Source organism: Erpetoichthys calabaricus, chromosome 5, assembly GCF_900747795.2.
Source record: "Erpetoichthys calabaricus chromosome 5, fErpCal1.3, whole genome shotgun sequence".
Lineage (NCBI taxonomy): Eukaryota > Metazoa > Chordata > Cladistia > Polypteriformes > Polypteridae > Erpetoichthys > Erpetoichthys calabaricus.
In genome coordinates, this window is record NC_041398.2 from 25,371,771 (window position 1) to 25,395,717 (window position 23,947).

The following is a 23,947-nucleotide window of genomic DNA, read 5'->3' on the forward strand; positions in this document are numbered from 1 at the left end:
CAAGGAAAATACCGGAAAGGAGATTAAAGTGGTATGGGCATGTCATGAGAAGAGAGATAAACAATGTAAGGAGAAGAATATGGACATGGAGTTGTCTGGCTGCAGGAAAATAGGACAACTAAGGAGAAAGTGAATGGATTGTATGAAAGAGGAAATAAGGCAGAAAGGAGTATCAGGTAAGGAAGTGTACAATAGACAAGAATGGAGAAGGCTGGTCAAATATAGCAACCCCACTTGTAAGTGGGGAAAAACTTTAGAAGAAGAAGATTGTTTCAACTTTGGTTCTAGAGATCTACTTGTATTTATTATTACATCTTCTAGCTGAAAAAAATAAACTTCTAAAAATCGCAGTTAGCAATGTTAATATCAGATAGATAGATAGATAGATAGATAGATAGATAGATAGATAGATAGATAGATAGATAGATAGATAGATACTTTATTAATCCCAATGGGAAATTCACATTATCCAGCAGCAGTATACTGATACAATAAATAATATTAAATTAAAGATTGATAATAATAATAATGCAGGTGAAAAACAGACAATAACTTTGTATAATGTTAAATGTTAACGTTTACCCCCCCGGGTGGAATTGAAGAGTCGCATAGTTTGGGGGAGGAATGATCTCCTCAATCTGTCAGTGGAGCAGGACAGTGACAGCAGTCTGTCACTGAAGCTGCTCTTCTGTCTGGAGATGATACTATTTAATGGATGCAGTGGATTCTCCATAATTGATAGGAGCCTGCTGAGCGCCCTTCGCTCTGCCACAGATGTTAAACTGTCCAGCTCCATGCCAACAATAGAGCCTGCCTTCCTCACCAGTTTGTCCAGGCGTGAGGCGTCTTTCTTCTTAATGCTGCCTCCCCAGCACACCACCACGTAGAAGAGGGCACTCGCCACAACTGTCTGATAGAACATCTGCAGCATCTTATTGCAGATGTTGAAGGACGCCAGCCTTCTAAGAAAGTATAACCGGCTCTGTCCTTTCCTGCACAGAGCATCAGTATTGGCAGTCCAGTCTAATTTATCATCCAGCTGCACTCCCAGATATTTATAGGTCTGCACCATCTGCACACAGTCACCTTTGATGATCACAGGGTCCATGAGGGGTCTGGGCCTCCTAAAATCCACCACCAGCTCCTTGGTTTTGCTGGTGTTCAGTTGTAGGTATATCTCTCTACTATATAATAAAACATTAAGATCTGTGTGTCCAGTCCCAGAGCAATCTGAATGGTCAGTTTGACTTTGGTGTGATTGGACAGTTTGTCTTTGGTGACGCAACAAAGGAGAAAGTATGAGTCTGAAACACACCAGGAGGCGTAAAGGCGCATGCTGAGAGGGTCACCATTAAAGACGAAAAGCATATAATTGGACAGGAGGCAAAAAAGGCATTTTGAAAGCAGGCTTTACGAGAACGTGCTTGGGGGAGCGATCACCAATGAAGAGACATTCAGATGCACATGAATACACAGGAAAAGCTATGAAAGTACACATAGGCTAAGAGATATTTTTTAATTACTCTTGTTTACCTTTGACAGGAAGCGTGGATAGTAATAATTAAAAATACTACTCTAAGTCTTTCACCCTGCACAGAAATAGTACATTTTTCCAACATAAAACTGAACAGTTAGAACAGCTGAAGGGAAGAAACATAGTTTATTAGTCAGTTAACCTTTATTTCACAGAACATGGAGTGCAGTATCACAAACCTCTTTCAAAACATCCAAGACTATAAACCAGAACTACACAATGCAAAATAATTCATAATTAAGGACATTGATTTAGAGTACACACTAGAAGGAGTTTACTAAATTTTAAAAATGTATAAGAACACAAGGAGAAACAAGATTAGGCCATTAAGTCCATTATGCTGATTTTATGCTGAGCAGTGCTCCAGCATTTATGCCATAGAAGACCAAAAGAGTGTCTGATTTAAAGAAAATATGCTGGAGAGCTGAGCACAAATGGAGAAAAAATAAATTGATAGTTCACTATGAAATACTGAAGGCTAAAATATCAGAATACAAAAATATATTCCATCTTGAGAGGCGGTGTTGTTTCTCTAAAACTATAAATAATAATGCTGGTAATCCAAGAGTTTTATTCTCTACTATTGATCATCTGCTAAACCTAGGTAACTCAATGGAATAACTCCCAAACTTCCAGTGAAACTTGTGAAGCTTTTGCTATATTTTTTCATTACAAAATTAATTATATTAAAAATATACAGTACATCCCCCCAATACTGATCCTATTAAACCCTGGTAATCCATTTTAAGTAAATTCAATACTTTCACCAGGATAGATTTACCCAGTCTGTATAGAATAATTTCTCAACTGAATCCTTCCACCTGCATCCTTGACCCAATACCAACAAGCTTTCTCAAATAAGTATCCAATATGCTAATTGATAGTATTCTTGACATAGTAAATTCATCACTAGATACGGGGGTCTTCCCAGATTGTTTTAAGACTGCTGTTGTTAAGACCCTGCTCAAGAAAAATAATCTCAGCTCTTCCGTTATTGAAAACTTTAGACCTATTTCTAACCTGCCTTTTTTAAGTAAAATTCTAGAAAAGGCAGTCATTACACAGCTAAATGATCACGTGAATGAACATTCTGTTCTTGAAAAGTTTCAGTCAGGTTTTAGAGCAAACCACATTAAGAAACTGCACTCATTAAAGTAGTAAACGACTTGTGGGTAAATGCAGACAGAGGCCTTGTATCTGTTCTCATCCTCTTAGATCTGAGTGCCGCATTTGATACCATTGTTTACAATATTCTTAGAAATCAGCTTAGTCAATGGGTGGGCCTCTCCGGCAATGTCTTAAATTGGTTTGAGTCTTACTTGACAGGTAGAAAATTCTTTGCTAGCTGTGGTAATTATTCTTCGAAGACACATGATATTCTATATGGTGCTCCACAAGGATATCTCCTGGGTTCACTGCTCTTTTCAATCTCCATGCTTCCATGAGGTCAGATTATCTCAAGGCATAACATGAGCTACCACGGCTATGTTGACGACACACAACTGTATTTATCAATAGCGCCTGATGATCCTGACTCTCTTGCTTCACTCACTTTTTTAAAAACATGTAGATTTGTATCATAGTACATGACATGCTTTACTGAATTAAAAAAAGGAAACATTTTAAACACAAAAAGATTTTCCAACAAATTAGGGTATTGTTATATTCTTCTCAGGTGAAAATTAGCATTCAAAGAATGTTAAAGTATGGCCAATGCTTGTCATTTTTGAGAACAATGTTGTTTTTCTTCTGATTCTATGACAAGATGACAATTCCTACCACCTGAAGACAGGTTCAGCAACAGTGAGTTACTACAGAAGTGATTCTCATAATGCTCAATAACGTGTCTGCATTTCCATCTTCTGCTTTAGATGTTAACCATCGTTGCATCAATCTCACAGATCATTTTTGTTAGAGTTGCACAGGGGAAGTCGTGCCACTTTTCTTCTGCTTCAATCTGCACACAGTGTTCATTTTTACCATTAGGTTGGCTACTGTGCCAAAAGCTGCAAGAGAAAAGGAACCATAAGTCTTTCCAACTTTTACAAAATCAATAATGAATATGAATTAACCTTTAAGATTTTTCATTTATGCAATTTGTGCCTATGTGTTAAATATTCACATACTTATCAACGAAGTTAGAACACCAAGGGCATTGTGTTGTAAACGGTGATGTACAGTGCATTACACTAAGGCAAAGCTAATCGAATTTGGCAGAGGACACAAACTAATAACAATAATAATAATAAAAATAATAACAATACAGCAGCAGTTAGCACTGTCACTTTACATTGGATAACTGGTTTGTCTTGAGGTATTGGAGCCATCAGTGTGGCATTTCCATGGTACTGAGGACTTTCTCCCAGTGTTGAAAGACATGACATTACCTGTCTTGGTAAGATTACAAGATTAGTTTCCGTAAAGATGTAAATTTCAGAATTGTTTTCTTAGTTTGATAAATTTGTATGGGTTATTAGAGAAATCCTTCTTTTTTCATTTGAATTGTTTATTTTTGTCATGATTGCCAACCACCATTCACAGGAAACGAGTAAAAGCTTCAAATCTCACCTGGAGTTCTTAAAGAGATAAATCATAACTTTAATAAAACTATGTAAATAGTTAAGAGAAGCAATACCAATTATTAGATATTTATTCAATGCAAAGGTGTCCTATAAACTGGCACAAAAACAACCAAGAAGCAAAGGAAACATAAATGATTTAACGGCAGATAATCAACAAACCTAAAGCAAACAAATGATGAAAAATTGAGACAGTTAGCTGAAATAATGTGAACTATAAAATTTTGTAATTGTAAAGTCAAAGCTATAATTCTAAATGTTAAACTATTGAATTTCAAAATTGTCAGACACATTTCAGCATCCAGAACACAAGAATGGAACACTTGAAATGATGAAGGGTAAGATGCAGTCCTGAGCCCTGCATCGTTCTTCTTCTTTCTCTTCTCTTTCTGATTTATTTGGGAATGTTCAATAAATCATTATTGCAGTCTGCAGGATGGGGATTTCAACTGTCTTAATGTTTTCTTTGCTATTATTAGAAATGATAAATTCATATATCTTTCAAATACTCAGTAAAGACTTTTATTCTCTATTATCTTCATAATTATTTCATTTCATCAAGTTACTAAATGGGAGCACTAACTATTAAATCTGTTGAAATTTCCTCTACTTTTGCTGTCTGTATTACAAACAATACATGATAAACTTTTATAATGCAAAGTTCCTTTGAGGTCACACTGATGCTTTTCTATAAGTCTGTATGGCGCCGATTGTTTGCCAATCCAGCTGCATCACTCCCACCTCAACAGTGGCACCCCATCCTTTTTAATAACACTGGCAATGTGTGTGCTTTCCTGGCATATGTTACTAGTACAGCAGTGCTTCCTAGATATACTGGAACATTTCTGCCATGGACACAGTATTTAACTTCTGTTTCAACTGAAATACATTTCTTCCTTTTCTCACAGGTTTGTTGTGCCAACCCTTTTTTTTGTGTTTGTTTGTAATGCCTATTTTTATAACTTATTTGCCATTTCATTACCATAAAAGACATTAAATGACATATATATATTGATTATTTTAATTCCAGAAACAATTCTATGAGATATTCACCTTTTTAAGCTGTATTTAGATGATCTGTTCCAGGGCTTGAACAATGGCTATCATTTCAGCAGTGAACTCTCATATTTTCTCAGAATTCTGAAGGCACTTCCTTTATTCATAGTTTTAACAAAAATGCACACGTAACACCCGTTGTTTTATGTTTTTTGACCCATCTGTATAAATATGTATACAATATGCATACTGAAGCTAAGTTCTAATATGTTTCTTCAAATACAGAAATTCTTCGAAAAATATTCTAAGAGCTCTAAATTCATTTCTTTAAAACAATGATGGTGATATTGGTGCTGCTGAACCATTATAACGACTGTAGATCTAATTAAAGAATCATTCTTTTTTGTATGATATGCCTAACAGACCTCCACGATTGTACAGGTGAACTTTTCATTAAATTTAAACCTATTATTACATTGTCCTTGCCACTTTCTAGTACATCTTTTACATCTTAATCTATTATTAGATCAGACTTGCTGTCAATTACATTTTTATAGTGTTACTAAAATACATATGACACAATACAAAGGATTTTCATTAATATTATTTTTTTTCCCCCGTTTTATCCATGATGCCATTATTTTGTTTCATTCATGACTGTTTTGTTTCTAGCAGCACCATCAGTTTCTGGGTACGTGACATGTTCCTGCATTGTTTTCAACATTACAACGTCAATTGTATGTAAGATGGCTGCACGCATTTTCTAGTGTGCAAGCTCTGAGATATCAAAGACAAATCACTGTTATAGTTAGGAAAAGGGTATTCAGTTACACTGAAATTTTGCTTTTGATGTGAACATCTTAATTTTGTTTGCTATTTATTTTATTTTATTTTCACTTTTTGCCTCAATTTTTGACAACTCTTTTGCTTACACCTCATATGTATATTAACTTCCTATTCCTAAACTATTATTGTCATATTAGGACTAATACAACATCACCATGCTTTTAATAATACAGTACTCAAAAGTTTAACTTTATATTTACAAGTATAAAGGTAAACAATAAAACAATCATTTTAATTTTTAAATCTTCTTCTTCTGGCAGCTGCATTCTGCACTAGTTGCAACTGATTGATGTCTTTCTTGGGTAGTCCTGAGAGGAGTGCGTTACAGTAATCTGGTTGACTAAAAACAAAAGTGTGAACTCATTTTTCATTCATTTTTCTTCTTTTAATGGACACTTTTTTGGATGAAAGTTTGAGGGCCTGCTACAGTTCTTTATAGTAGTGGAACAGTGTATGTATGCACCTAAAATCTGGAATAGCCTGCCAGTAGGAATTCGCCAGGCTAATACAGTGGAGCACTTTAAAAAAACTGCTGAAAACACATTACTTTAACATGGCCTTTTCATAACTTCACTGTAAATTAAATCCTGATACTCTGTATATCCAATTCATTATAATAACTATTCATGGTGGATCTAAAATCTGTACTAACCCCTACTCTCTCTTCTGTTTCCTTTTCTGGTGTCCTTTTGGTGGTGGCGCATCTACCCAAAGTACCATGATGTTCCAACAATGATGGATGGATTAAAAGACAGAAGTCTGTATAACCATCACCATCAAGTGACTCCGTGAGAACCCTAACTACAAAGAGGACTATTTCATTTATGTTAGGTAGAATGCCCAAAGGGGACTGGGCAGTCTCGTGGCCTGGAACCCCTACAGATTTTATTTTTTTCTCCAGCCTTCTGGAGTTTTTTTTTTTTGTTTTTTCTGTCCACCCTGGCCATCGGACCTTACTCCTATTCTATGTTAACTAATGTTGTCTTATTTTAATTTCTTATTTTGTCTTTTATTTTTCTTTTCTTCATTATGTAAAGCACTTTGAGCTACTTTTTGTATGAAAATGTGCTATATAAATAAATGTTGTTGTTGTTATGTATCCTGTTGTTGAAAACCCACCTTAATAAAGGGACAAGTGTTTGTGTGTATGAGTCTGTGTATCTGTGTGTCCATCCAGTTGCTAGGTTTAGGGAAAAAAATGTAAAAATAGGCAAAACGTGTAGAAGGGTAAAAAAAATCAAAAATTATAATAAAAATACTAAATAATGGTCTAAAGATAGGATAAGTGGTCGTACCTGTCTATTTTGTTATACGCCAGCAGCAGCAGCCTGGCCGTGACGTTGTTGAACAACCTCACGCCATGTGAATAAGGTTTATAGCTGTAATACTAATGGCTAATAACTTCTCATGGTGGGCAATAAATGAGTGAAAATAATGATAAATCAGTGCAGGTGTTTGGACCATGACTAGGATAGAGCTACTAAACCAGGCTAATACAGAAGCAACCACTGCCAAATATTCCCAGCAAAACACTTAAAGTATAAGAGTGGTCATTTCGATGAGCGACACCGACAATAAGTGGCAAAAACTGACAGTTCAGTCTGAAAAGAAAAATTTTGCCGCAAGGAAGAGGAATTGGGTGTATATGATTATACCATGAGGTCTGTGTTGCTTACTTAGATTTCAACCTGCTTAGACGGGTACAAAAGGCTAATAAAACTGCATTTTGTCAAATTATCACTAGCAACATTTATTAAAATACTTTTTCAATATATGTTCCTACATAGCTAGGTTTTCTTTTTGTACATTTTTTTCTGTTATAGTAATGAAACATTACTTTACATTTTTAGTCTGTACCTGATTAAGAGTGGTATCTCTATTCAAAGAACAAGATTTTCTTCATTATTCTTTCATGGTGAAAATATTCCTCCTAGCACTTTTGGAGGCTCAGGGATCAATTCTAAGCTCCTTCTAGGCTCCTTCTAAACAGCACAACACTCTGCTATACGTTTCTGTCATGCCTTATCAACCCAGATTTGTAATATTGTTTACAGAATGGATGAGCTGTAATTTGATTAAGTTAAAAAAAAAACAAAAAAGAGAAACTTGAGTATTTGGCCTCATTAATATACAGTAGATATTGTAGCAAAGCACGATTTTAACCCATATTGCGATTCAATGCATTTTTGCTTATTTTATTGCTCTTTTTATGAGTGCGATATAATAATTGAATAATAACTAATCCACCAGTTCCTTGCTTGGTGCTGTTCACCTTCCCATTTCCTGCCTCCCCCACTGCTGCCAGAATTGGCCCCGTTATAATTTTTTGATTAAGCTTGATCATCTTGTCTTGTAAATTAACTCTAGACTTACCAAAGCCAACAAAAAAAATCGTAAATCCGGCCACCTTAAATCCCTTTGCACCTCTCTGTCAGCGTCTTTTGTCTTCTAAATGCGTCAATAATCCCAAGCAGTAAGCATACCATCCTCCCACCGCCTCAGAACGGGCAAGAAGTTCTCCCAGTTCTTGCCTTGATTGATTATCTGGGAGTGAACTACCCAGAATTGTAAGGGGAAATAATTTGATGTGTGTTTTGTGTCTACAACAATCTATGTAAACACATTGTTAAAACAGAAACGTTTTTCATGTTTTAGTAATAAATGACAAAATGTACACATGAACTATTTAATATGTAAAGGCTGATAGCCAATATCAAATAAACACTTTCACAAAAGATGCAAGTATAATATGACAGCTTCTGTGGTGCAGCGGTTAGATCTACCAACTTATAATCCAGGGGTCGTGAGTTTGAAACCAGCTCCACGGCAAATTTACCGTTTTGAGTAGTGAGCTGCTCTTATTGTTAATATTATACAATAAAAACATACATTTGATTTGTGTCTGTAACAACCACTGTAAATTTATAGTACTTGTAAAAGTTAGCATTTTTTTTTCACTTATGTGTATTGGGGTCCCATTGAGAAAAAAGCTTATTTTTTGTTAGCATTTTTAAAAATCTGATATAAACATAGGGCTTGTGAGAATCTGAACTTTTCAAGTACATCCAGTGGGCCCTTTCAATCACCAAAGTGGTGCTACTTAAAGCTGAAAACCAATTTGGACAGGTTTCAGAGAAAATTTAAGTACGTAGCCTTTCTGCCAGTTTTCAAGACATCTACATTCTTAACTTTTTTTTTCTTTAACCACAATACTCTTGGTCTGTCAGTTTTAATTTACATTCACATTTACACTTATTTTCTTAGCAGATGTTTTAATCAATGTGAATTGCACAAAATATCAAAATAGTACAGAAATCTCTCTATGTATAGAGAATGCAGACTTGCTCAGATTTGTTACTGGCAATTTCCAGTCTCACTTCATTATAACACACTGGCATACTAGCATTCAACAAGTTTGTTCCATGAAGATTTGGTCATTGTTATCTCCCAGCATGAGGCTTTGGATGCTCCAACATTCATTCCAGGCCTTAAGGGTTTCTTAACACTAGAATTACCAGAGCCTACGAAAAAACTCGTAGATCTGTCCCACCTTAAATCGCTTCTTAAATCCGTTCGCAGCTCTCCGCCAGAGTCTTTTGTCTTCTAAATGTGCAGATACAGACAAGCTGCAAGCAACCGGCTATTCCATCCCCCCACCGACTTAGAACGTGCACGAACTTCTCCCAACTCATGCCTTGATTGATTATCTGGGAGTGAAGTGGAGTTTTAGAGTGGAAATAATAGATCGTTATTTGGAACACACGCATTTCATGTGTGTTCCGTTTCTACAGTAATCTGTGTAAACACATTTTAAAAACAGAAACGCTTTTCATATTCTAGTAGTAAATGACAAAATGTGGGCATAAACTATATAATGTATGAAGCCTGAAGTCCAAATATCAAAGAAACACTTTCACAAAAAGGTACAAATATAACAGAACAAGTGTGCTTTTCTTCAAAAATATAACTGCATGAAAAAAAGCCACCTTAGCATGCGACATTGACAATTATTTACAACGACTACCGCCGTGGCGCAACAGTATCAGTTACTGACTGGGAATCAAAAGGTCACAAGTTTGATCCTGCACAATTCCCTTTTGAGAAGTCAACTGCTCTTATTCTTACTATTTCAAAATGAAAACATATGTTTGATTTCAGTCTTTAACAGTGGGTGTAATTTATGATACTTGTAAAGGTTAGCTTTCTCTTTTTTTTTTAATTCACTTTTCATTCTCTCAGTCGCGTTCAGGATCCTTCCCCTCCCTTCCCCATCTGACACTGCTGTTTTCACATAAAGATGCGCTATAATGCAATATTATTTTTTAAACGAACAGCTTCAGATCGGGTGTGAATTTATACTGGCACTGTTAGAGTCAGAGCAGAAGCTGAATAAGATGAATAAGCTCCTGTTCTGACTCTAAGTAAAAAGCATGAATTAATCAACAGAAATAACCGCGATTGACATTTTAAATTTAACGATTTACAGTGCATACCATTTTATAAATTTTATGTCCGTTTGAGGTTAAAAAGAAAAAAAAATAACACTTTCTCCCCAGCTGGGAATTGAACTCCAGTCTCTGAAGCACGAAAGGGTTGCTGCGCTCTGAGTCAGCAAATCTTAGCGTTTGTGAAAGTGTTTATTTGATCGTTGGACTTCAGGCTTGACACATTCTATAGTTTATGCCTGCATTTTGTAACATTTATTACTAAAATATGAAAAAGTTTCTGTTTTAACAATGTGTTCACACAGATTACTGTAGAAACGGAACACACATGAAATGCATGTGTTCCATATAACGATCTATTATTTCCACTCTAAAACTCCACTTCACTCCCAGATAATCAATCAAGGCATGAGCTGGGAAAAGTTCGTGTACGTTCTAAGTCGGTGGGGGGAATGGAATAGCCGGCTGCTTGCAGCTTGTCTTTATCTGCACATTTAGAAGACAAAAGACTCTGGCGGAGAGCTGCGAACACACAAAAAAAAATTTTTCCTACTGCTGTGTGTCTTTTAAATGAAGCATTTTAGTATTTTATTGCAGGCATTTTTAATTCAGAATTTTATGTATTTTCAATTTAGACTTTTATGCACTTTTAATTAGAAATTTTTATGCACCTCTAATCAAAATTTTTGTGCATCTTTAATCAGAATTATTCTGCACTTTTAATTAGAATGTAATTGATTTTAACTATGTGTTTTTATTAATGTCTTGTGCATCGTATTTTCGTTTTGCAGCACATCTTTGATGTTCTGCTGAATGACAAATAAAATTGAATTGAATTGAAACTCTAAAACTCCAGCAGTTCAGTCACTCCCAGATAATCAAACAAGGCATGAGCTGGGAAAACTTAGTGAACGTTCTGTGACGGTGGGGGATGGAATAGCTGCATGCTGCTCGTCTTAATCGGCACATTTAGAAGACAAAAGACGCTGGTGGAGAGGTGAGAATGGTTTTAAGATGGGCCGGATCTAGTTTTTACCTAGACTCTGGTAATTCTAGTGTTAAGTGAGTTGAAGACTTCAGAGTGAGAACTACAAACAGAATGGCCCTTCTGTACTGCAGACAAGTAAGTGGAATCTTGTTTTAGCATTTAGGGGTACAATACTAGGTGGAGGTGGTAGGAGCATAAAACTAAGCTGCCATTACTGAAAAGATATCACATGACTCCCATAAAAACAATAATTCTAGTTCTCTCAATTAAACCTGAAACTATTACACCTGGAGAAAACCTGTTTGGATCCATTCTCATTTTCTACCATCTCTGCTGTAACTCACCAGTGTCTAAATGGCAGTGACATCATTTTCACATGAGTGCAATTGCTTTATCATGCTGTTAGGAAATCCTTCCCAGCCAAAAGTGTTTCAGCAGTTTTATCTTCTGTAAGATGGATTTTTTTTAGAAAACTAGGTGTCTTCACCCCATGCTTGCTTTGCTTGCCAACCCCCGTGTTTGGTTTTTCCGGATACACACTTGTAAGATTTTTTTTTTCTTGGAATTGTTGCTATTTCATTAGTTTCACTTTTATTTCAGAACTTCTGTAAAAACAATATTTGTAATCTTGCGAGTCCCAATATGCTGAATCTTTTAAATGAGGTCAGTGAGACATGCGTTTAATGACTTTGTACCATAATTCAGGATAGGTTTCTCTGTTTGGAATTTCAGCACAGACAAAGCGATCTACATCATCAGCAGTTAATATTTTTTTTTACAAAGTAATCAATAAATGCATGTGTGGTAAACTCCATTTATGAAATTCTCAAGATTGTTTATTTGTCACATGCATAGTTATACAGGACAACACACAGTGAAATGCATCCTGATCCGCTTATCAAAAACTGTGCAAAGTTAGAAGAATATCAGTTAGATTAACAAAAAGTCATAGATTGAAAGATAACAGTATAGTAGAACATAATAAATAAGTAAAATTTTGTGAATAAAGTAGAATTAAGTGTTAAGGTGCAATAGTGCAGTGATTATTGTGCAAAACCAAAGTTAGACTAGTGCATAGTTAAATGAGGCAGTTTGTTTGTTTGAGCTACTGCAATCTTTACTTTTTTTTTATATTTTCTAATTTTCCTACTTTCATATCTTTTAACTTTCTCCACATGTGTATAGCGCCGTTTTTTTTTTTTGAGCCTTTCAAATTCCACTGCTTTCATAATCTCTAACCTGCTCTGCATGTGCTTGGCACCAACGTTTGTGAACGTCTTTATGAAGTTCTACTTTGTCTTTTACTCTCTGTCTTTTAATTCTGAGCCGGATTGGACATGCTTTTTTCAATTCCATTTGTTCCGGGCTGATAATTGCTTTCCTTATATTTCTGAATTTGCACCTAGATTATTCTTTTTCTTTTTTGCTCTTTTTTCTCTCCAACACTTTTGAGTCTCTTTTCTCTGCGCTGCTTTCTTCTTCGCTTAGACGTCGACATTTCATTTAAAGTATACTGTCCTTATATTCTCTATATATGCGCTGAGAGCCCTGGATCTATGTGTGCTCAAATCCTATAGATGACTGAATGTTTTGCTGCCTCTTGGCTTATTTGATATTGATTGTAAGTAGGGCGTGTCTTGCAAGAATCTCATGCTCCACGTCATTGCGAGACGGTCCTGGGTCAATCCCCGTGAGATGCTCTGTGGCCAATGTCTTTCATCTCACGGTTTCTTTTAAATGTCTTCTGTGATTTTAACATGAAGATCATGTCTCAACGCCCTTGTGTTTCTCTGCAGGATTTTTTTTTATAATAGAGAGATTTATGATTTGTTTCCAAATTTACTTTTTACATGTTACAAAAAAGTAACTTGACTAAAAAAACTCAGGAACTAAGCAACACTAAAGGAAGGTGTGAAAAGTGAAGTAATCAGCCAAAAGTTTCTATTTCAAAGTAAATAACATTGCCTTCCTTCCCAAAAATATTAGATACCCAGTAGCTATTTGTGTGTTATTTAATAAAATTGAATGGTTGACAGTTTGTTTTCCTTTTTAAGTATTATGAAAATATTAACAATGGTTTGATCTTTCGGTCCAGCCTAATTTTGTTTGCTGCTGTTTTATTTACTGCTCCAGCACAATTTCACAATTTGAAAGGAGGTATCTTACCTTTGTTTTGGGTCTAAAGGTCTGTTATCCAACCAGACATATTTTCCTTGGTTTGCCAGATCAGTCAGGCCAATCCAATAGTTTTTTTCTCCTATGACGTTAATTTTATTTTTTAAAAATTCCTGATGAGATAAAATGAAGTTAAGCGATCATACAGGTAAACTGTGCATGTCAATCACAACATAGCCAAGAATTTTTCCTATTGTCTACTGTTTTATTATTATTATATATAGCATTTTAGTGATCATTCAACTAAGAGAATGGATGACAGGTTAAGCAACCTGCCCAGTAAAAAAATTTTGAAGCAAAAACTGTAAACTGGGTTAAAAAAAAAACAAAACAGATCGTTAGCATCCCACTTGACATCATGTATGTACTAAGACAAGTTATTCTCTTTATTCACTTCAGTTTTCACGGATCGTTTTTCTTCTTTTAAATTTTTTTTTTAACGTAAGCAGGTGTCTCAAGTTGCAAATACAAACACATGACAAGTGCAGGATTCTCCACCAATTGATAAACAAAGTGATCTTGTTCAGTTAAACACTTGTACACTGGAGCGTGTGGCAGTAATGTCCACATTATTTCCTGCATTCATGTGCTATGGGAGCTATGGCTTTCCATTGTAAAATGTCTCGTGAACTCTTTTCCAATAAGGCTGAGAGGAGTCTAAGACATCTAAGATCACTGACCTTCCACTATATTTAATTGCACACAAAAAAGAAGAAATAAATAATCCCTTCGGTCAGATATTACATTTTATAGGTGGATTATATTTGAATATATTAAACACCCACCAAAAATAAGGCCTATTATTTGTGAAATTAATAAAGTATACAAGAAAAGAATAAGCAGTAACCCAATTAGAACAATTACAATGAAGAAATTTGAAAAATACAATCACAATTTGTAACACACCAATTAATTTTTAATACTTATCTCAAAACGGTGAGTGTCACAAATATAGTGCTATGTGCTATAAAAGACACATCGATGATAAAATGTGATGCTAACAATAAAAGTAATAAGAACAAACATAGAAATATTATACTGAAATAACAGTTACACGAGAGTGCAATAAATAAGGGTAAAACTGAATTATAAGAAGCTTGTATATAATGTTAAAGTAAGGAGAAGCTTAAACATGTATATTCAAAAAATAGACCAAATGATAATAACACACATACATTATTCACGTCACTTGAAAAACAATTATTGGATCAAATATTTCTCAAAAGAATTGTGTTATTTTACAATTAACATTGTCATATTTTGTAAAACTGTTGCATTATTTCACAAAAAAATTGCCTGCTACAGTTAGTACAGTTGTATACATGCACGCTCTGGTCACCTTCTCAAGGGTAGTGAGGGACAGATTATGAACGTGCATAGCGGGCAATCAAGTGACAAGAACTGAACATCCATTATAAAAATACATTTAATCCTGCATGTGCTGAGAGGCTGATTTAATCTGCCCAGTGTTGAGTCACAGGGAGCCAGTGATTATCCCAGCAGCATTGGGTGTAAATCAAGAAGCAACCCTGGTGGACCATTCGCCATTCCAGGGCACAATCACACAGCAAACACAAAAGTGTAGGAAGCATGCAATCCAGTAATGGAAGTCCATTAATAAAAGTATCATTTTAGTTTTAATATAGTCATTTTTTAAATTCATTTATTTATGATTGCATAAGTGGCACAGTGGCTAGTGTTAATACATTCAGGTTCAGGGGCTCAATTTAGGGATGAATGTTAATTATATAATAGCAATGTGACGGTCCAGGTTGGCTACAGCTGCCTTAATCCTCTTGAACCAAGGACCATTGATAGTCATGAACCGAGATGAGCCGTTGCAATGAGGACATTTAACAAGCAAGAGGTAGGTGCAAATGTGCAAAGTGCTTTTCTTTAAAACAAATCTTCTTCAATTATCCATAAAGCAGTGTCAAAGTGGAAGTTGAAAAGTCCAGTAAATAAATGATTACACCAATAAAGCAGTTAAAATTTCAAGGTTAAACCACAGTCAGGATCTTCTTTTAAAAGCACCATGAGCATTAGTGCCTCCTTCTAAATTTGACATCTCTTCAGCTCACCATCATCTGTCTCCTCAACAAAAGGATATGTTGACAGACAGACGCAGTCATCCTTTAATTCAGCATGGGCTCCATTAACAGTACCTGCTGGAGTACTCCAAGTCTGGCAAGGGTCTTCACTGCCTTCCCTAGGTGTCTGCAGGAGCCCACTCAGAATGGTCACACCTGCTCTTCGTGGACACAGCAACCCCTCAAGCCTGCTTTTCTTCCACTTAACCTCCAGACTTCCTCTTTCCTTTCTCTCTTTTCTCCTCAACCTCATCAGGCTCCCTTCTATACACCTGTAGATGTGACAACCTAATGTCCATCTATGGAGTGCTGATGCGGGGCAGCTGACCTAATTTAAACAATCATCTCACCTCCACATTGAACACCCCTCAACTGCATGTGCAGATCCCAAGATGCACTGAGTTTTTTTATATATACTTTGACATCTTTCACCACAAGCACATGATGGACTAAATATATTTTGTTAGTTGAGAAGAATTACTTACACATTTTTAGTATTCGATGTCAAAACATGTGTTCACCCACAGTTAACACTAGAATTACCAGAGCCTACGAAAATACTCGTAGATCCGGCCCACCTTAAATCGCTTCTTAAAACCTTTCTCACCTCTCCGCCAGCGTCTTTTGTCATCTAAATGTACTGATAAAGACAAGCTATTCCATCCCCCCAACGACTTAGAATGTAAACAGGCTTTTCCCAGCTAATGCCTTGATTGATTATCTGGGAGTGAAGTGGAGTTTTAGAGTAGAAATAATAAGATTGTTATTTGGAACACACGCATTTCATATGTGTTTCATTTCTACAGTAATCTGTGTAAACACATTGTTAAAACAGAAACGGTTTACAATATTCTAGTAGCAAATGACAAAATGTAGGCATAAACTATATAATGTATGAAGCCTGAAGTCCAAATATCAAAGAAACACTTTCACTCGGGCTTTACACATTCTATAGTTTATGCCTACATTTTGTAACATTTATTACTAAAATATGAAAAAGTTTCTGTTTTAGCAATGTGTTTACACAGATTACTGTAGAAACGGAACACGCATGAAATGCATGTATTCCAAATAGCGATCTATTATTTCTATTCTAAAACTCCAGCAGTTCAGTCACTCCCAGGTAATCAAACAAGGCATGAGCTGGGAAAACTTAGTGAACGTTCTGCGACTGTGGGGGATGGAATAGCCGGCTGCTCGCTGCTCCTCTTAATCGGCACATTTAGAAGACAAAAGAGAGGTGAGAACAGTTTTAAGGTGGGCCGGATCTACGAGTTTTTTCGTAGACTCTGGTAATTCTAGTGTTAAGCACAATCACTGATACCAGTTAAACCAGAAATACACAGAGAGAACGTACAAATAGCATGGACATCCATTCACTGATAGACTGCAGGAATGGTAGGATTGCATCACCACTTTGCCTGTGTTAAAACATCAGTACCAAACTTGTCAAACATCAACTTGATTAAAGCTAAATGAATACCTTTAACATTTGCTCAGGTCTTGACACTTGATTGCACACTAATTGTGTGCTTAACCTTTCCCTGCATGATGATAATGGCTGTATCAGGCAAAATCTTTGTGAAATAACACAAGACTTTTGCAAAATAATGCAAAAAATAGTTTTTTAAGTGTTGGGATTAAACTGTCATATGTTTACTAGAGTGACAAATGAAAGAAATAATTAATATAGAATTAAAGGTGGATGCAAAGTGAAGAATGTGAAGGATAAATAACCAGCAGAAAAATGCATTTGACAACATATACAGTGGAATCTCGGGTCACGACGGTAATTCGTTCCAAAACTCTGGTCGTAAACTGATTTGGTCATGAACCGAAGCAATTTCTCCCATAGGATTGTATGTAAATACAATTAATCCGTTCCAGACCATACGAACTGTATGTAAATATATTTTTTTAAAGATTTTTAAGCACAAATATAGTTAACTACACCATAGAGTGCACATCGTAATAGTAAACTAAATGTAAAAAAATTGAATAACACCGAGAAAACCTTGAACAACAGAGAAAACTAACATTGCGAGAGTTCGCGCTATAGCCTTACAACCTGATCGCTGTAAACACTTTTTTTTAAATGAGTTTTAAGCACAGGGGGAAAAAAAAGGAAAATTTGAAAAATCTGTAATTTAATAAACCACCAAGAAAAGTAACATTGCAACAAATCACGCTACGAACCACTCGCTGTAAACACTTTTTTTTAACGAGTTTTAAGCACAGGGAAAAAAAATGAACATTTGAAAAATCCGTAACTTTATAAACAACCAAGAAAAATAACATTGCAACAATTCACGCTACGAACCGAAAAATGAACATTTGAAAAATCCGTAATGCAAAAACTAACCATAAACCACCAAGAAAACTAACCTTGCATGAGTTGAGTTCTGGCATGAAGTGAGGAGGAACTGGGTGGAGAGGAGGCTACAGTGCTTAGAAGCCATGGTTAACTGCAAAAGCACATGAAATACTGTAGAGCACGAAGAGTTCACAGTTAAAGCACGCACATCTGACTGAGAACAATGAACAGGGAGAGACTGAACACGTGCTTAAATACAGTAATTGGCGCGTACAAACTGGAAGGGAAATGAAATAGAGCACAAAGAGTTCACAGCGAAAGCACACATGCACATGCAAGCACGCATGTCTGACCAAGAACAATGCAATACGTGCAGAAATCATTGGCGTGCACAAACCGAAAGGGAAACTGGCTTGTTCATATACCGAGTGTGTGGTCGTCAACCGAGGCAAAAGTTTGGCAAACTTTTTGGTCGTAATCCGAGTTGTACGTGCACTGAGACGTTCGTGAACTGAGGTTCCACTGTATATTGATATTGATGTAAGCAGTGATATTAGTTAGCAAAGTTGTAGAGAAGTATTAAAGTGGTGTCACAAATGTGCGTGTGAGGATCAGCTTCCTGGCTCTGCTAAAGTAAGCAATACCACTTCGGGACGATAGGGGGTGCTGTCGCCAACTGCCTCTTCTCTTAAACCCATAACTCTAAGAATATGCCAAGTGAGGACATCTAACCCTGCTTACGATGTCCAGGGCAGGTCCCATCCCCTCTGGTCAGGTCTTTGTAAAAACGGACAATCTATGGAAGGTGGCATCTCATTTTGACCCAGATTTTATGACAGACAGAGCTCCAGTTTGATAGGCCTTGAACTTGCTCCAGATGGAGAGTCTTTTTGTTTGAACTAGTTATGGCCATTCTTTATGTTTTGCCACAATGCACCCTTTGTTGTGTGTCTTTCATTATACATGGTCACCCAGTTGTTGGCTCAATACTTATTTGTGTATCCTTGTGGTCTTATTGCTTCACCACAGTGGCAAAAAGAAATGCAGAAAGAGAGAGCCCAAAAAGAAGCCAGATCATCAATCAGCTGGTCAAAATCAGTCCTGCATGTTGCAAGCATAGTAATCGGTCATATATTTCATATTATGTCATTAATAGTCAATTGTATTACCTTAGCATATGCAATTTGAGTAAAAACTGTTCTTCGGGGTGAATAATACACATTGAATAATAAAAATCCAGCAAATGTCATGATCTATCTTATGACTTTAGTTTTTTCCAACTGTTTCCTGGCTTCTGAAATTATTTGAGCATTGTTTTGGGCTTTCTGAACGAACTCACTCTAATAATCATATTTCTTTTTTGTTTCTACGTGTTAGTGAATCTGTTATAAGCTAGCCATATAGTTTTCCATTTTGTCAGTACTGTTTTTGTTGACTGTTGCTAGGCCATTACTACGCTGGATGACCATGAGTGTGCGATATGTGACTTTGTTACAGTGAAAGTTTATGTGTGCTTCTGGTTGTCAAAGATTGGATTGAAAAGAAAAGGTCAGGATTTTTTTTGATACTTAGCTCTGAGCTTTCTGGTTATAACTTTTTTCTGCTCTTATACTATGATTTATTATCGTGTTTGGTTGGATTAACCTTTTGGGCATCTAACTACTTCAGTCTGTTTTTAGACTAGGATTTTGGTTAAATGCGTCTGGCTTTGTTTATTAAAATTTTGTTTTCTCATTACATTTTGCTTGATATCTGATATGTCCACACATCTTCTGATTCCACCTATACAGTGCTGTAAATTATTGGCTTATACAGTCATATGAAAAAGTTTGGGAAACCCTCTCAGCCTGCATAATAATTTATTCTACTTTCAACAAAAAAGATAACAGTGGCATGTCTTTCATTTCCTAGGAACATCTGAGTACTGGGGTGTTTTCTGAACAAAGATTTTTAGAGAAGCAGTACAGTATTTAGTAGTATGAAATTAAATCAAATGTGAAAAACTGGCTGTGCAACAATGTGGGTCCCCATGTAATTCTGCTGATTTGAATGCATGTAACTGCTCAATACTGATTACTTGTAACACCAAATTGGTTGGATTAGCTCGTTAAGCCTTGAACTTCATAGACCAGTGTGTCCAATCAGGAGATATAAAGGTATTTAAGGTGGTCAATTGTAAGTTGTGCTTCCCTTTGACTCTCCTCTGAAGAGTGACAGCATGGGATCCTCACAGCAACTCTCAAAAGATCTGAAAACAAAGATTGTTCAGTCTCATGGTTTAGGGGAAGGCTACAAAAAGCTATCTCAGAGGTTTAAACTGTCAGTTTCAAGTGTAAGGAATGTAATCAGGAAATGGAAGGCCACAGGCACAGTTGCTGTTAAACCCAGGTGTGGCAGGCCAAGAAAAATACAGGAGTGGCACATGAGCAGGATTGTGAGAATGGTTACAGATAACCAACAGATCACCACCAAAGACCTGCAAGAACATCTTGCTGCAGATGGTGTATCTGTACATTTTTCTACAATTCAGTGCAATTTGCACAAAGAACATCTGTATGGCAGAGTGATGAGAAAAAAGCCCTTTCTGCACTCACGCCATAAACAGTCGCTTGTTGTATGCAAATGCTCATTTAGACAAGCCAGATTAATTTTGGAACAAAGTGCTTTGGACTGATGAGACAAAAATTGAGTTATTTGGTCATAACAAAAAGTGCTTAGCATGGCGGAAGCATTCCAAGAAAAACGCCTGCTACCTACTGTCAAATTTGGTGGAGGTTCCATCATGCTGTGGGGTTGTGTGGCTAGTTCAGGGACTGGGGCCCTTGTTAAAGTTGAGGGTCGGATGAATTCAACCCAATATCAACAAATTCTTCAGGATAATGTTCAAGCATCAGTCACAAAGTTGAAGTTACGTAGGGGTTAGATATTCCAACAAGACAAAGACCCAAAACACAGTTTGAAATCTACAAAGGCATTCATGCAGAGGGAGAAGTACAATGTTCTGGAATGGGCATCACAGTCCCCTGACTTGAATATCATCGAAAATCTATGGGATGATTTGAAGCAGTCTGTCCATGCTCGGCAGCCATCAAATTGAACTGAACTGGAGAGATTTTGTATGGAAAAATGGTCAAAAATACCTCCATCCAGAATCCAGACACTCATCAAAGGCTATAGGAGGACAGCGTCTAGAGGCTGTTATATTTGCAAAAGGAGGCTAAACTAAGTATTGATGTAATATCTCTGTTGGGGTGCCCACATTTATGCAACTGTCTAATTTTGTAATGATGCATATTGCATATTTTCTGTTAATCCAATAAACTTAATGTCACTGCTGAAATGCTACTGTTTCCATAAGGCATGTCATATATTAAAAGGAAGTTGCTACTTTGAAAGCTCAGCCAATGATAAACAGAAATCCAAAGAATTAAGAGGGGTTCCCAAACTTTTTCATATGACTGTATATAAAAGGAAAAGAAGAAAAGAAGTGCCTGCTTACAAAAGTTCCAGGGTTGAAAGAACATCCTGCATAAATGATATCCTTGAAAAAAGTGTAAATACAGTCGACCCTTGATATACGACTGGCCTGACATGCGAACAACTTGATTTACAGCCAAAATTTTTGTTTTGATTTATGACCAACATCTTACGTTACGACCTGAATGCGGTCACGTGTATCCGCTTGCGCAATTGTAAACAAACTGCCGAGAGCGTTTGTAAGCATCAGTCGGAGCCCAGATACATGTGTTTGTGGACGTAATTTCGGTCAGTGCAATGATTTATATAATTTTTTTTCGATAATTGCTAAGGAAGGAATTGAAGGTAACGAAGGTAAAGAAAGTGATCACAATCGAAACGAAGAAGGAAATTGTGCGGAAATATGAGAGTGGCGTTCGTGTGACCGATCTCGCTAATATGTACAGCATGTCGAAATCCACCATCTCGACAATTTTACAAAGAAAAGATTTGTATAAGGAGGCTCCTTCCAAACAATAACCACCTTCCATTTCATTCTCCTCCTCCTCCCTTCCTGCAGCTCAAAGATGTCTAATTAAATGGTGAGTACAGTATGAAATTGTTGTTTCTGGTAGGCTAGGCACTTTTTATAACTTTTTGGTTAGTACATTATTGGTGGTTTGGTAAATTATGCACATTATACAACCCTTTTTTTATTATGAAAAGGTTAAGTAAGTGTTGTTGTGGGAGGTTCGGAACGCATTATGGGTATTTCCATTATTTCTTATGGGAAATATAGTCTTGACTTATAACCAACTTGAGTTACAACCAGCCCTCGCGAACAAATTGAGTTCATAAGTCAAGGGTCCACTGTATTATGTTATCTGTCATAATATTAGATAAAATATACCAAAAATATGTCTATCTGGCAGAGAAGGACTTGCTAGAGGAAATATGAGAAAATACAAAGATAGGATTTAAAAGCTTGTTTATAAAAAACATGTGAAATCACTGGTTTTATTTAAACCAATTGGGTAAACAGTTAAATTTAAATACAATTTTCTATTAAGTAGGTCATCACTGAAATTTCCATGGAAAGCGTGTAGTTTTTCAACTTCTCAGATTGTAGTTTTCCTATATTTACATTTCTGCTTTATTTATGTCACTCTTGTTATTTATGATATGTTATTTATTACAATTGTTATTTCAATATAACACTGTGGTTCATAGAAGCAAACTCTGTTTAATACTTGCATGGACTGGGTGTTGGACAGGTTTGTGGGGTCCATGGGCTGTGGGGCAACTGTTGGTGAAGAAAGATTCACTGATCTTGACTTTGCTGATGATGCTATGATCTTCATGGAGACAATGGCGGTTCTGATTGGGGCAATCGGGAGACTGAGCAAGAAGACTGCGTGTCTGGGCTTGTGAGTGTCCTGATAAAAACCAAGATTCAGGCCTTTAATGACATCCTGGTCAAAGACGTTAGCAGTGAGTCTGTCAGTGGAGAGAGTGTCGACCTTATTGAGAGGTTTCCTTATCTCGGCAGTGACATTCATGTCTCTGGTGACTCTTCCTTCTTTTGAGGTCACTGTAAAGGGGTGTGTAGCACTCCCAATATTTTTGCAGAGTCCTGGTGCTTCCTGTCTTGCTATGGTTGCGAGACATGGACGTGATCCAGTGACCTGTGACGAAGACTGGACCTCTTTGGAACTGTGTCTCTTCAGAGAATCCTTGGGTATCCCAGATGAGGCACATTACCTGCATTGTGAGGGAGCGTCAGTTATGGCACTACGGCCATGTGGCGCGATTCCCTGAGGGTAATCAGGCTCCATTTTTGAGGACCCGAGCATCTGGACCAGGCCAAGGGGGCATCCACGTAAAACCTGGCTGCATCAGATAAATGGTCATTCCTGGTGGGTGGGACTGGACCACTTGTCTGCCTGGGGGGTTGCCAATCGGGTCCTGAGCTGTTTTGCCATGTGGTGGGTGCAGCAACACACTGCACCAGTGCATGCTCCCAGACCTGACCTGACCTGACCTGACTTTGGTTTGTGCCTTTTTTTTATTATTATTATCATTCGTGTCACCTTTTTATCACCTTTATCTTTTATAATACATGGCACTACATGTAAGAGACATATTGTATTTGAATAAGTGTTAATTTTATAGATCATATTCAAAATTACAGTTTTGTCTAAAGCAATGTAATGTTCACCTAATTGATATACTTTACTTTTGTTTCACAAAATCAATCATAGAGAAAATATTAAATTGCATTTTAGATTAATTAAGTTAACAATCAATAGTTCTCTAAAGCCTTGAACTGGTAACGTACCTGTCGTCCTCTTTAAAACATTTTAAACCTTTTTATGTACTTTTTTCCAGTTTAGCCAGTTCTCTCTGTCTAAACATTTATTCCAAAAACATGATCTCAAAAGCTTCTGAAATTATCTCAAAGTCTTTCCTTTTCCTCAAGTTAGCTTCTACCAACTATCTAAGGCATAGGCAGGTACCTGTTCCA

At 36.5% G+C, this 23,947-nt stretch overlaps 1 protein-coding gene across 1 annotated transcript in view; it reads right to left on the bottom strand.

The window, feature by feature from the left end:
• Positions 1-1,659: 1,659 nt before the first annotated feature.
• Positions 1,660-23,947, bottom strand: part of LOC114651553 (low affinity immunoglobulin epsilon Fc receptor-like) — a 44,630-nt gene continuing 22,342 nt past the window's right edge. The window contains exons 4-6 of the mRNA XM_028801354.2: positions 23,940-23,947; positions 13,555-13,676; positions 1,660-3,540 (exon numbers count right to left, since the gene is read on the bottom strand). The exon at positions 23,940-23,947 is cut by the window's right edge and continues 144 nt beyond it. Coding sequence (XP_028657187.1) covers positions 3,402-3,540; positions 13,555-13,676; positions 23,940-23,947 — 269 coding nt within the window. The 3' untranslated portion in view covers positions 1,660-3,401. The remainder of the gene's footprint in view (positions 3,541-13,554; positions 13,677-23,939) is intronic.